Genomic DNA, 14,188 nt, shown 5'->3' with positions numbered 1-14,188 from the left:
CTAACAAGTTGGCCAAGGGGTAGCTTAACCGTCTATCAACACGGTTTGTTGCATTGCTTACTGGTTTTTATTATAAAACTGTGTACTTTATTTTTGTTGTATTTGGCCGTGCTGTTGTTACAAAGTTGCCCTTTCATGTAACGAACAACAAGCGACCAACTCACGCCAAACACAAGTCAGATGTTAAGGGTGAGGGAGCCATTCTGATAATAGGTGTAGTCGTATTTCCGTTTTCCCTTTTCCCTCAAACCAACCAACCGTCCATCCATCCATCCATACATATATTGTAGTTCCACTCTGAGTGAGTGAGTTTCATGTTTGGTTTGCCGCTTTTGCATTTGCTGTTGTTGTTTTCGAAGCCATTGTATTCACTTGACTTTTATTTCATCATTACAATTGTTGCTGTGGCATTGTTATTGTTAGCATTCAGCCCCAGACTTTGCCCAGACCCTTTTCACTTTTTCACCTCTTCACCTTTACCCCGTTTCACCGACAACCATACTCATTTAAATTGTCTTTCAAATACCCCATGTACACGTGCAGATTGAGGAAAACGAGGTGGTGAAGGTACATACATGTTAAGGCCAAAATTACATTGTTAATTACATTTGCAATTCTTTGTGGTTTCGCATATGAGTTATAGTCATTCCGTTTCCATTTCCACACTGCTCAAACATTCTTGCGGTTAACGTGTCTAAAAGAAAAGGGCAGGATGCAGAAATGCGGCAATTTCGATGACATTCTTTATCTATATATTTCAGAGGGTAACGTTTGAGGCGGGATCATATTGAAAGAGAAGTTTATACTGTGGAATGCCATGCCTGTATGTGACATGTTCAGCCTTTGTTTTGTTACTGCAATATGTCAAACCATTGGACTTGACTTCCCTTTGCTCTGGTATCTAGTAGATCAACAACATTTTGGCTTCGGATTTCTGGTTCAGTGTTGTCCAAACGGGGAAACCACAAGTTAGTTACATCTCCATCTAACTCGTGCCGTGTATGTATGTGGGTGTCGTTTAAATATTCATGTTCGCCATCATCATCATCCCTTTGGCGTTGACTGTCTGGGTTTCGTCTGCTTTTCGGTTGCGGAGTAAATGACCAAAAGGTCATTTGGCTATAATGTCTGCCCTGCCAAGAAAGCAAATTACAACTTGATTAATTATTAATTATTTTCGGGACTGTCTTGAACAGACCTGAGTGACTTTGCTGCCTAAGTCCAGTTAATTCATTCGGCTAGGATTGGGCTAGAAGATATGCCTGAACTATTCTGAACTAAATCTTATCCAAGTTTTAGGTTTTGTATAGGCAATGTAAATATAAAAAAACCAACTTCTTTAATTTTAGCTAAACTTTACCAATACTTTCAATAGTTTTGTCTCTTTTGAGTGATTAAATGCTCAGAAATACCTTAAATACCATGGATTTAAAATCTTAAAAACAGTTTAATCAAAATAATAAATATTTCACTAAGAATCTTAAATCGATGCGCTCAAATGAATTATTGCAAGTATTTCTCTATTTAAACAACAACAGATGCCTTGAATGTGATGTCATTGAAGCTGCTGCCATCTTTGCCACATCTGAGCTCAAAACAAAGTACTTACTCCCACAAACGAACCATTATCTCACACTTCATACGCACATAAATGGCAAGATTAGATGCCATTTTGTTTGCTTTGTGGCTAGCCAAGTTGTTAATGTGCATCATCATATTCTTGAAATGAAATTAGGTGGCAAGGATAATGGCCAAACAAAGACGCAATTAAGGTTATTTGCCACTCGAGTAGAAACATTTAACAACTCGAATTCTATTTTCATTTGTTAAACACATAAATGGCATGACAATAGTCCTTTAAGTTATGCATAATATTTTCTGCAATCTCACCTTCTAGTAACCTAACCTAAGCTGACCTAACTAAACAGTACTTAATTAAGTTTTAATTTTCATCCCACGTGAACTCAATTAACTTTTTTTTCAAAGTACTTTTATGTGGCACCCGTCATCTTGGGCATTTCACCAAAACTAATTGCAGTCATGTTTAGGTTTTATATAGAAGCGCTTTAGAACTAAATGCCTTTCCGCTTTTCTAATTAAGAGGAAGCCCGCCGACAAAAGCCACATTCACCTACATACACAAGTTGGGAGTGTAGTGTTTGTATATTTTACCTGCTAAAATAAGTACATGGGAAAGCGAAATGAATTTAATTTAAATTCATATAACCCCGTATTTCCGAAAACAACAGCTAAATAAGCATATGCCAGACAATTCTGTTGGGGCAGGAGTCAAATCTAGAGCGGGGAACTCAGTTGAGTAGCGGCGACACTACGAAATTTTTAATTACTCGTACTCAACTTTCAAAAACTGAACTGTGAGGGCTCGAGCAGGACGAGAGCTCATTTTGAAAATTTTCATAATTACTCGCCGACCGACGACTTGTTAAGTCAAACAGAGAAAGGGAAAATCGGATGGAAGGCGGTGGCAGAAGAGCCACGGAGAAAGTCAGTCGAGTTTCGTGGACGATTGCGGACGAGGTCCTGGTGGCAGGATACCAAAGGGTGCGGGTACATGGGATGCTGATTCAGAGCACCACTCACATGAACGGCGACCAGGACTAAACGAACTTGTACACAGGAGCCCCTCCTCCCCCTCTCCCACCCACTTTCACACACATACACAGGCACACCCCTGCCCTCACTCAGAATGAATAAATGTGTGTATGTGTGTGTGTGGCTCCGCTTGAGCACCTGCACCCGATGTGGTAGCTGTGTGGGTGATGGGTTGCATGGGTTATGTTGGGCATCCTACCCCACATAAAGAGGGGGGGTTCCGGAGAGGCCGTGCACTTGAAACTAAAGGCTAAGTAGGCGCATTCACACAAACATTCCGGCACAAATGCAACTCGGTCTATCTACAGGACAGTCGTGTGGGTGGGTGTGTGAGTGGGAGGATGTGTGGGTGTTTTGGCGTGGGTCCTGTTCCACACTCACAGGCAAAAGTTGAGTATCCGGCTCGATGGGTCCTCTTCAACCTGGCATTGGGCTGGTTATGTAATTAAATTTATTTAATTTGACTTATTATGCTCACACATGTACACATGCAGATAAGTTGTTACAAACTTATTACAATTCAGGAAAAAAAATAAGAATTTTTTAAAAAAACATTTTGTGTGTAAGCCATTATATATCAGATAATCTTGAAGCCAAACTTTAACTACAATATCTCCCGTGTTTATCCATTTACTGGCTTTTAAAACTTTTTCCAGAAATTCAGGAGCAACAAAAATTTAAAGAAAATGCAGACAGCGTGCTACGCCTAATTAACTCCTCCATGGTTTAAGCACTTAATTTGCAGTCCGATTTTTTTCTCATTTATATAGGCCCCAGGGCACTGAACTAGAGCACTTTTTTGCAGAGTGCATGCACGTATGTATTTAGATTCTCATCTACTTAGCAATATCTCTTCGCTTTCCGTGTGAAAGAGTGTCCCCGCCTAAGCTCATAAGCCTGACAAACAGTTTCACACAGGGACAAAAAGGCAAGATGAGGGTTTAGTGAAATTAATGGAATGAAAGCCAAGCAAAAAATGACCAGCAGCACATTAGAGCCTGGTATACACAAACAAATTATTAAAATTAGTCTATCTCAGATCTCTCAATTATTACCTTGGCTTATGCGAAAACTTGATGTGTTAATTTGCCTCAGCAGGGATTTTTTGACTTTACTCTCTAACTCTCTCTCGGTACCAAACCAATACCATGTAAATGAGGTAAAGCTAAAAGCATTCAAATTGTTTACATGGAAATTCCATTATGTTTGCCCAATTTCAGCGGGTGGGAAGTGAGAAGATATATGCGGGCTAAACGAAAAGCCAAAACAATGGAATTTTTTCGCCATGCTAATGGGTTACGACTAAAACCAGGCTAAAAGTAATGAAAACTTCCCGTAACATAATTAAGCAGCGAGAAACTCACACAGAGAAATCACATTTAGTATCATTATAACCACCATCATCGCCTTCATTAGGGTTTTTTAAATCGAGTGCCTTCTGCAGAGGAGGTTCTAACAACTAGACTTATATCCCAGCATATATTCTGATAAACCAATTGCTTAGGCTTCTGCATGAGTAAAGTAAATGGCTTGGCATGGAAGAGGAGGTGCAGACTGGTAAATGCAAATCTAAATCCTACACACCAAGGTTTGTGTTACGTTCGATGAGGCAAACAAGCATTTACAATTTGCTTCGTTCTAACCGAACCAAAAGATACCCTGTTTAGATAAGCTGATCTGACTTAGCTTAGTCCAATATACCTTTTTAAAGTTCACACTGGAGGTTTATAAAAACAGAAAGCTGAGGCAGGAAACTCAGCAAGTCAGGAAGTCTGTCGACGTGAACGTCGTCATCGTCATCGTCATCATCAACCTCATCCCCCCAGCAGACGTCCTTATAGTCCTTGCTACCCCTCTTTGGCCCCTCTTTGTTTTTGCTACAATGTTCCGGACTATTTTGGTTGAATGGTCAGAAAAGTTGCAGACAACACAAACACAGCCTGGCCAACAGAAGGCAGGAGCCAGAGGAACTGTGGGCAAAAGAAGCTAGCTGGAAAGCTCATTGTTTTTTGGTTGAGGACAAAAAAGGAGCAGCTCAACACTGGCCCACGTGTGTGCTGTCCTGTTGTTAGGGGCAGGAATAGCAATAACGAGCAGAAAATTAGCAAGAAAATAAAATCGATATTTACTTGGAGTGCGTTTAGGTCGCTCATTAAAGATTTACCAGACGCATTTAAGGGAAAGCCGATACAAACGTCACCTTTTTAAGGTAGTTAATGATTTCGTCGATAAAAAGGCAAAAGCTTACATATATGAAGGGTTACTTAACTATACCTTCAACTACACATATTGTTCTCTATATTATGAATTAATTTCTTATATATCTTGCTTATGCTGCGACTTAAAATAAACCAGAATACTTAGAGTCCAAACAAGCATTATTTATTTAAATAGTCTTCTTATGAGGAAGCATTCCGAATTACCCTTTATTTATTTAAAAATTGCTTGTGCATTGTTTTTCAATTCCAGCTTGGAATTTCCAAGTCATTTGGACCCTCGCAATTGTTCCCTTCCATTTCCATTAGCTTCCGTTACGGAAGCGGAAATGCCACACAGTTGCGCAGTCAAACTTACTGAGAGTCTAACTAAAAATCAAGGGGTGAAAACTCCTACTCTGATGTTGGCGAGCTTCAAATTTGTACATATATGGAAAACAATAGTTGTTGGCGGGTTATAAGACTCAAAAAAGGGATATTTTGCAAGGCCACGGAATTAATGATACCCTGTTTTTAAAGAAATATAAAACTAATATTAAATTACTGCCAATGCACTATGGGAAATTTGACCACTTTTTCTGGCCTAAATTAATAACTCCAGAACGGGGAGAGATATTCAATTGGTGTTTTTTGTATGGGGTTACACTAGTCCATATCTTTTATGGTACCAAAAATTGTGGGCGTGGCACCGCCCTTTCTATTTTTTGTAATTCATAACTCCAGAACGAATAAAGATATTTAATTTTTTTTTTTTTGCAATAATTTGCACTAGACCATATCTAAACGTACCCCAAAAACTGGGGGCGTGGCAGAGTCTCTTATATTTATATTATTAATTTTCGTAAAGGCTTTCTTTAATTTTGTATGCTTTTTCTAATCTCAGCAAAAACAACTGATTTCGTGATAGAGTTTATATACTTAATTATTTTACAGAAGTTGACAACAACAGTACTAATAAAAATAATGAAACAATTCAGCAACCGCCTTGTTTAACTCCCGTTTAGCATGAGATTACTCTGAATTTGGAAAAGTAGGGTTAAGTCTAAAATCTATAAATTCTCCCAGAATCGGTAAAAGTGGTTTTTAAAATTACAATAATCTGAACAAGAATTAAATAAGCTACAACATGAGGTATATTTTATTGATGCAATCTGCTGCAATCACTTTAAATCTCTATTCAAAGTAAGGCATTATAAAAAAAAATACTTTTGTAAAGCAACTAAGATTTTTACTAAATTACTGGGACAACACTAGTTTTTTTTTTCTATTGAATGTTGCAAACGACTAATAGAAGGTCCACTGATTAAAATACTTTTTACAGAATGAAAATTAACGCTTTGGTTCCAAAGATATTAGAACTTTTGTAACGAAAGAAAAACTTAATGTTGCAGATTGTTATTTTGTGTACGCGCAACAGCTGTTTTAAACAGCTGATTTCTTTGTTGTGGCGCCATCTATTAAAATTTCTGGTATGCACCACTAAAGATTGGTCAATTATGAATGCGTACACTAAATATTATTGTAATATTCCGACTTTCAGAAAATGGGTTTTGGCCAGAAAAAGGGGTCAAATTTCCCATAGTGCAATGATAAACATCTATAAAGGTTTATATATAAAAGTGTATCGATTTGTAAAAGCCACCAGTGTTCGGTAAAATACTATTAAGTTGTACTTTTACGGTAAAGCTTAGTTTGCTAAAGAAGTTAATTATTGTTAAACAATAACTAACCCTAATCGCATTTATTTCTTTCCAGGTCTTGGCAAATTTTTAATTCAGTAAACTAAAGGAAAAGTGTGATATTACGAAAGCAAAAAATATCAGTAGTTCTTTAAACTGCGAGAATAAAAATATTTATATTTGTGAAACTGAAAACAAAGAAAGAAGAGAACCTAATTATTGATCATGTTGGCCTTTCATAACGAGCATATAGCCAGTAAGTATTACTCAGTATAACTTGATTAAACCTTAAAAATATGTTCTGATAAAACAATTTTATCTCTTCATTTAACCAATCGGCTAAGTTTTGATATCTTTATTATAGCGCAATCATTATTACACATATCATTGAAGATTAAAATCTTAGGGGGTAGCCCTAACAATATTAGCCTCTGGTTAAACTTAGTTAGATACCGCAAAATCCATCCGCAAAATCAATTTGCATTTGCAAATTTGGCAAGAGAGCTGTAATTGCTACAATGCGCTCTCTGCGCCCAAGAATTGGGTGGTAAGGGACTTAACTACTTGTGAGCCTCAAACTAATCAATTATTAAGCGAGCTCCATTTAACATTTAAAGGTTGCCCACTTACCTCCGGCAGGCATAGACTGGGAAAAACCCATTAGGTATAACAATTTCCTGTGTGATGGAAATGGAAGGCAACGAAGAATAACAGCAACTCGAGGCTGCACTTAAGATGTTTCACCGAAGGAGCAGGACTGCTGCTCCTTTGTGTTAGCCAAGTGGGGAGACAGTTACAACGGCCTGTTACATCGGAACTGCTCTCAATAAACAATAAAAGCACAGCCACGGCTGGCGTTCAACATCTGAAGCCTGCGGCATTATATTTAGGTTTAAGCACATAATAACTTAATACCATAAAAAGGGATCAGAAAGAACACAAGCCACGGGCTTCCTCTTCAAGAACTGGCATCAATTATTTACCTAGCCGCCTGTGCCTGTGCCTGTACATATTTGAAAATTAAAGCTCTCCCTCGTTGGCTCCGTTTTTGGCGTACAAGTGGTGTATAATTCAGTGGCGGCTAATAAGCCTGCAATTTGCTTAACAACAGACACACGACTATTACGGCACTTGCTTTGCTAAACTTTCCTCACGAAAAATATGCAAACTTTTTTGACCCTGCAAAGGAAACCATTTATTGCTCAAAGACACCAGATATTACCATTACTCTGCTTTTCTGCATTCCTTCTGTCCTTTAAAATAGACTGAAAATATCAGAAAAAAAATAATTTTTCTGCAAAAGTTTGTAATAGGTTTTGGTACTAATGTATATGGTTCAATAGCATTCTGCCGCGCAACGCGAAAAAGTATGCTATGATTTTTTGTATTCGTGAAAAATTGAAATGTTTTGTTACGTTTCTTGATTCCTAAACATTAAGATTTAATAAATAAGAGAGCCACCTTTTTTCTATCTTGACTGCTACGCATACCCATGTTAAACTATATGACCATATACAAGATTATAAAATAAAGCTAAAAAACATTGTTAGTTTGTGCAGCCAGACGTTAAGTTTTTTCCTTGTTTTAACGGTCTTCTTAGTTGCTTGAGCACGCCACAAACATAAATTTGGCCTCGCCAAGAACCACTAATAAATGATACCAAGTAACGCTACCTTTACCGACTGCGGTCACTGGGTTGGCAAAAATGATTCATTAGCATTCAGCTTGAAAGTTGATTTGCCGCAAAAGAGATACGAAACCGCACTTTCCTCTGGAAAGTGAAAAGTTTTAAAAGCCTACAGCAACTTATAATATTGCTTTGGAGGCACATTACGAGCGCCCCATGAGCAACATTTTGCCAGGAAAGTGGTTAATGTGGGTTAATAAATTTAGGGAGCTGTGGGGTGAACCGCGGAGTGGAGAAGTTTCAGATTTGTTTGCGAGTAAGTATAGGCAGCAATAAGGTTCAATTAAAATTAATTAGTTTTAAGACATTTAATGAATGCAGACTCTGTAATTTGCTGACTTAATTGTGCGACTAAGCTCGAAGCTCGACATTTGAATATTGCCACAGCTGCCGATCTTAAAATCATGCAAAAATTGTTAAGCTAAGAAAGTAATACCAAACTGTTTCTCGGCACTACTAAAATTAATAATCTCAGCCTTCAAAGGTACTAAAATTGCTCATAAACTTATTTTATATATTTATTTATATATATTTATATATTTAAGAATTGCAAGCTAGCTTTGCTATTTCAATGCACACAACTGTACATGCATGTATATATGAGAGTGATTTTTAATTAATAAACTCATTAGGCACTGGTCTGGTCACCGTTTTTGCCGCCACACTATGTGAATTGCTCATTTTAATTACTGGCAGCTGTTATCCCCCACAGCACTTTCTGTTCCCCCATCCCCCATTCGTCCTTTGGGGGGGGACTGCACATAATTTCCTGGCATTTCAACAATGTGCCGACAATTTTTATGTTGTTAGACGGCGCTGACGTCGACAGTTGGCAGGTTGTTCGGTTGTTGCTCTTGCACTTGTCCCTTCGGTTGTTGTAGCTGGTCGCTTGTCGTTCAACTTTTGACGTGTTGCATGCTGTGGCCTTTTGAGTTGGCCAGACAAAAGGCCACGGGAAAGGACTGGGGGACAGGACTAAAGGACTAAAGGACTACTCCTGGCCTAAACGTGCCCGCGTTTTGGGCTAAAGGTTAAATATAATTGTTGCTGTTGCAGTGGTTACACGGATATAAAAGGTAAATCTTACAGAAAATGAGAAACTCCAAAAAAGAGTGATGTGTATCACATCTAACTATTATGTATGTTAAGTTTTTGCAATATGACGCTTTTGGCCAAAGCAAAAAAACAGCTGAAGTTAAATTTCTCATTCTAAAAGACGAATGTAGATCGATCCATTAAAAAATGTTATATGAGTTTTTCATACATTAACCTACTAGGAAAAAGGATCATGTTCAATGTCTACTGCAACAGTATACGTTTCTTTATCCTTAATGTATTACTGGCTAGATATTACACAAATAGATATACACTTTGATGTAACAATTCAATTGAGTGGCTTAGAAAATGCATATTATTATATTTTGAAAAACCGCAAATAAGATCGTCATGTCTAGGGCATTTTTTTAGGTGTATCTGGGCCAGGAACAGACAGTGAATGTGGGAAGCAGGGTGCCCTGGGTATGACCACATGTCAGGGGCTGGCTTCGTGCTGGCGGAATATGTGTTGCTAAATCGGTTTAGGCTGACACGAGCCTGTCGCCGGGCCGTTGGAAAATGGGGCGGCAGTTGAGCAGTTAATGAGGAGCAGAGACAGGATCCCCCTGCCATACTCCAAACAACACCTAGCGGGCCACCACAACCAAACAATGGCAAGGCGAAAAGCGGTGGGGAAAATTACACGGATTTATGAAAATGGCCACAAAACTGTGCTAAACACGTTGACGCTTTGCGCACGCAAACCCACATGTGTGTGTGTGGCGGTTAGCAGTCCTGAGCAATCCTTTCGCCAGGACATTCCACAGGGCAGAAGGGCTTTAATTGTGTAATAAAACGAACATGGCTTTGGCGAATGCAAATAGATTGAATTAATGTAAGAGATAGCTTAAAATGCATGCACTTTGCGCCGCCGCAACTAAACTCCGGACATTCCTTACACTTACCACCACCGCCGATTAATAATTTAATGATTGTCATTGCAGGTTGCGCTTTTCTGACTTATTTCAGTCCGGAGAGCTCCGCCACGCCCGCCACGTCGCCCACGACAGGAGCACAGGCAACGCTCCAGCTCCACAATGACAAGCAGTCGATAGCAGGGGTAAGTGGCCGGGGACAATGTCCTCGATTTCATCAATTAAGTAGCTAGACATATAATTTTCTTGCAAATGCACCTTTGTTTAAGTGTTGTTTTTATAATTTGTTGTGCTATCTGTCGCTACTTTTATACATACTCATATAAATTTTATATGAGGGGTTACTATGGACTACAGTCCTGATTTAAAAAAACCGAACCTGCATGCCAAACTAAGAATTATGCAAATCCCCTTTGATTGCTTTCGATTTCGATGTTTGTGTAATTTGCTCCCGCGCCAAATTATTTCGCCAAAAACTCCGACCAACCTTAAATGCGTTGGTCTGGGCCATTTTATGACAGGCTGCCAAAAGGCCGTAATGTTTGAAAATTGATTGCAATTTCCACTCTCCAAAATATAGATATATTTTGCTTTGTTTTTGATTTATGTTTGTTAATGTTTACCCCAATTGAGTTTTGGTAGTGAAAATGCCGAACATGTGTAACCATGTAAATGCAGTTAGGGAACACATGTTTCAGGTTGTTGATTATCCCCTCACCTGCTGCAAATTCTGTTTATGTGGCTGGAAAAGTAATTAAAATTTGTAAATTTATTTGAATAGAAGGATAAAAAAATATATAAAACTAATCTTTGTCCTCAAATTGGAGGGAACTTCTTCTGACCTCACAATATTTCAATTATTAGAAAAAACAACAAATCTTAATTGTGTCTCCGGCTCTGTTTGTTCCCGGTCGAGAAACTCATAACTGAAATTTAATTTTGCTTAGAAGGACAAAAAGAGTCTTCAAAAGGAAATCAAACTAAACACAAGTCGGCAAGAAACAGTTTATTGAATATGCAAAATGTTGTGAACTGCAGCACAGTTGTGCAAACTGGAGGACTCACTCCTCCTCACTCCTCGCCCACTTTTTGAGATAGAAGAATAGATAGGCTGGTCCATTCAATCCCATCCTATCTGCTCCTTCAGCCTTTTGTTTTCATATTTTCTTTGTTTACTCTGACAAACACTGAGAGGGAAATTTGTGGCTGTTTTTGTGTGGAAATTTATTACATTTTCTTAGTCTAGGCCCAACCAGGCTCTTTGGTCTCTTCGGTGTCTTTGGGCTCTTGGGGGAGGAGTTTATCTTTCTTCTATGGCTTCTTTCAGAACTTTTAGCCTTGTCTTTTTCCATTCTTGTGCACTTGCCAATGTGCTACTGTGTGTTTGTGGCAAGAAGAAGTCGACTGTTGCTGCATGTGTGCCACTTATTAAAACTTGAGGGCGAGTCGAAGGAATTCCACCTTTGTTCTCTGGCTCTGCCGCATTGTTTTGCCAGCTCTCCAGCTCTCCAGCTGGAGACGGAAGGAGGCAGCAACTCTTCCTGTTGCATAATCAAGAGTTGTTTCATTAAATCGAGTCAAGGCGAGTCCCGTGTCGAGTTGGGTTAGAGAGGTTCATTCCTTGAGCAAATCCCCTTCTGATCTTTTAATTAACGTATCGAGTGCTTTGATAAGTGAAGGATCCTTCAAGTCAAGCGCTGAAGCGCACTACGGCAAGGGCAAGTTGCACACTGAAAGTGCAGTAATCATCCGGAGGACGATATAACTTCCGGTTTCCTCTTTGTGCCTCAGTTTGGCTGCCAGTTTTTTGCGCAAACGAAATACAGGCTTTTGCAAAGAGGAAACAGTTTAGCATAAAAATAAAAAGTCAAACTGTGGCCGTGCAAGGCGGCGGTCGTGGAAAAAAGCCTGAAAACACCGCTCAACTTTTCATGGCAACTGGCAGTTTAGCTTTATCTGAATCTTATGCGCTGCTTTGTCGTATTCAAATTTCCCAAAAACGACGCAAGCGAAGGCGGAGCCACGAATTGGGTGGGAAAAGTCATAATTTTCTTTTTTCGAAAATGAAAAATATCTGCTGCCAAGTAGACAGAGCGAGAAGCAAATACGGCAAGTGGGCAGAAACTTTGCACATATGCCAGGGAATGGCTGTCGCTGATAATTCAAAAGCCTTAGAAACGGAAGTTCAAGAAAAAGAATGTTAGGCTGAAGGGGCCAAGACTTCCGCAACGGGCTTTAACTAAGGGTTGATCGACTGAAAAATGCCCAAAGTTTATCTGAATTTTATTAAGCATATAGCTGTATATTGCTAAATGTTGCTTAAATGCAGTAAGCCCTAAGTTAGTCAACTGATTTAAATTTCCATTAATCAAGGTAACTAGCAAGCCTATAATTAATTGAACCTTTCCCTACACGGTTGTTTAGTACACCCATATAGAAAGGCTAAAGTTTTTTTCCTTCTGTCGGTACACCTAGCTCGAAAGATAGTGGAAAAAAGGAAACGAAGTGAGGCAAAAAACTAGCCGAGTTAACCAGAAAAATTCCGAAATCAGGACTAAAAAGGATTTAACCACAACCTGCAATTAATCACGCTCGCCCCTGATGTAGCACAATTCATGAATGAATGGATTTTGTGGTTAGTTGTGGCTTTCCAGAACTAATGAATAGCAAATACCCTTACCAAGGATTAAAAATGGCTATACAAGTTTTTAGATCCTTTTGCATTGCACGGAACAAAAATTTGTGCACTTTAATCTTTTTTTTTTGTTTGGCGTGCATATTCGTAATATCTGTTGATAGACTTTTAGAGAAAGGGTATATCCGTCGTGATGAAAAATCCCTTTGATTTTATAGCACACCTTTCGGATGCCACTCCTCTTTTCATTATTCACCCAAACTTTGTTTCGGCATAGAAAAAAGCAAAAATTTGTGTTGTTATTCCAGACGAGAGTGACCATGCCACACCATACCATACTATGGTACCATGTAGTACCTTGGCAGGCCTCTGCCCAACTGAACCGCAACTAACTGAGCTAAAAGCCAAGCTATTGCTATTGGGCCCGAAGCCGCTTTGGTGCTGGACGCTTCAGTTTGGCAATTTATCTGGCCCCATCTGCATTTGTTGACTTTGCGCCGGCGATTGGGCCGCAGTGTACACTATTGTCCCGCTTTGCATAAGAGCTAACGAACTAGATTTTTTCCGCATTCTTTCCTTGGTCTCTGGGATCCGTCTGGCCATGGAGCCATCGCGCCATGGAGCCGTGGAATAGGAGCCCTGAGCTTGGCGTTCGCTTCATTGGCATATCAATCAACGGCCAAAAGCGGGAAACGAATTCACTTACTCACACCACTGGACGCGATGGATGGATGGGATGGCCTGCTCTATATCGCTGCACGATTGCGGGGGTGGTGGTTCAGGTGGAGGTAGTGGTGGTGGTGGTAGTGGTGGGTGTTGGCATGTTGGGCCGCTCAGGATTTTTTCTGACTCGGCCGGATGCCATTTTAATTAAGTGTTGGCGGATGCCAGTTTCCAGGAAAAACAAGGACAACGGCCACACTCTGCCACTCTCTGCCAATGGCCAGTCGAGAGTGTAAGCGGGAAAGTGAGATGGCCCCGTGTCCTTCTGCTGGCCAAGAGGAATTTAAGATAAGAAAAAAATATATATATTCTTGCCACATAGTATGTTGAGTTGGACAGGAGATTTCTGTCGGCTGTTTTGCTCCCTCTCTTGCGACTGACAGTTTTATTATTATTTTTGCAAATCAGTTAATTAATTAAGATAGCCAGCTGAGCCAAGCAGTCTGTAACGAAAATTCAGCAGGGTGGAAGAATCAATCTTCAAGGACGAGATTTAACAAAGTGATTTCCTTTGGCCAACACTGTTTTTCTTTAAGTTAACTGTTTATATATCTATATTTTGGAAGTGAAATATTTTTAAAAAATGAAGGAAAATTATGTTTTTAAACAAATTTGTACTAATACCCGTATGGAACTTTTTCGCTTACTGAGATAAAGAGTTTGAT

General features: G+C 39.3%; 1 protein-coding gene across 3 annotated transcripts in view; it reads left to right on the top strand.

Moving 5' to 3' along the window:
• Positions 1-14,188, top strand: part of LOC6534033 (CUGBP Elav-like family member 4) — a 266,544-nt gene that overhangs the window by 6,684 nt on the left and 245,672 nt on the right. For 2 of the 3 annotated variants that reach the window (XM_039374699.2, XM_015194898.3), the window contains exons 2-3: positions 6,585-6,764; positions 10,235-10,350. In XM_039374699.2, the coding sequence (XP_039230633.1) occupies positions 6,734-6,764; positions 10,235-10,350 (147 nt within the window). In that variant the 5' untranslated portion in view covers positions 6,585-6,733. Of the gene's footprint in view, positions 1-6,584; positions 6,765-10,234; positions 10,351-14,188 lie in introns of those variants that run through there. The other variant, XM_015194890.3, reaches the window with a different exon arrangement.

The sequence above is a fragment of the Drosophila yakuba genome, chromosome 3L (genome assembly GCF_016746365.2).
Source record: "Drosophila yakuba strain Tai18E2 chromosome 3L, Prin_Dyak_Tai18E2_2.1, whole genome shotgun sequence".
Taxonomy (NCBI): domain Eukaryota; kingdom Metazoa; phylum Arthropoda; class Insecta; order Diptera; family Drosophilidae; genus Drosophila; species Drosophila yakuba.
This window is presented reverse-complemented; position numbering and strand designations above follow the sequence as displayed.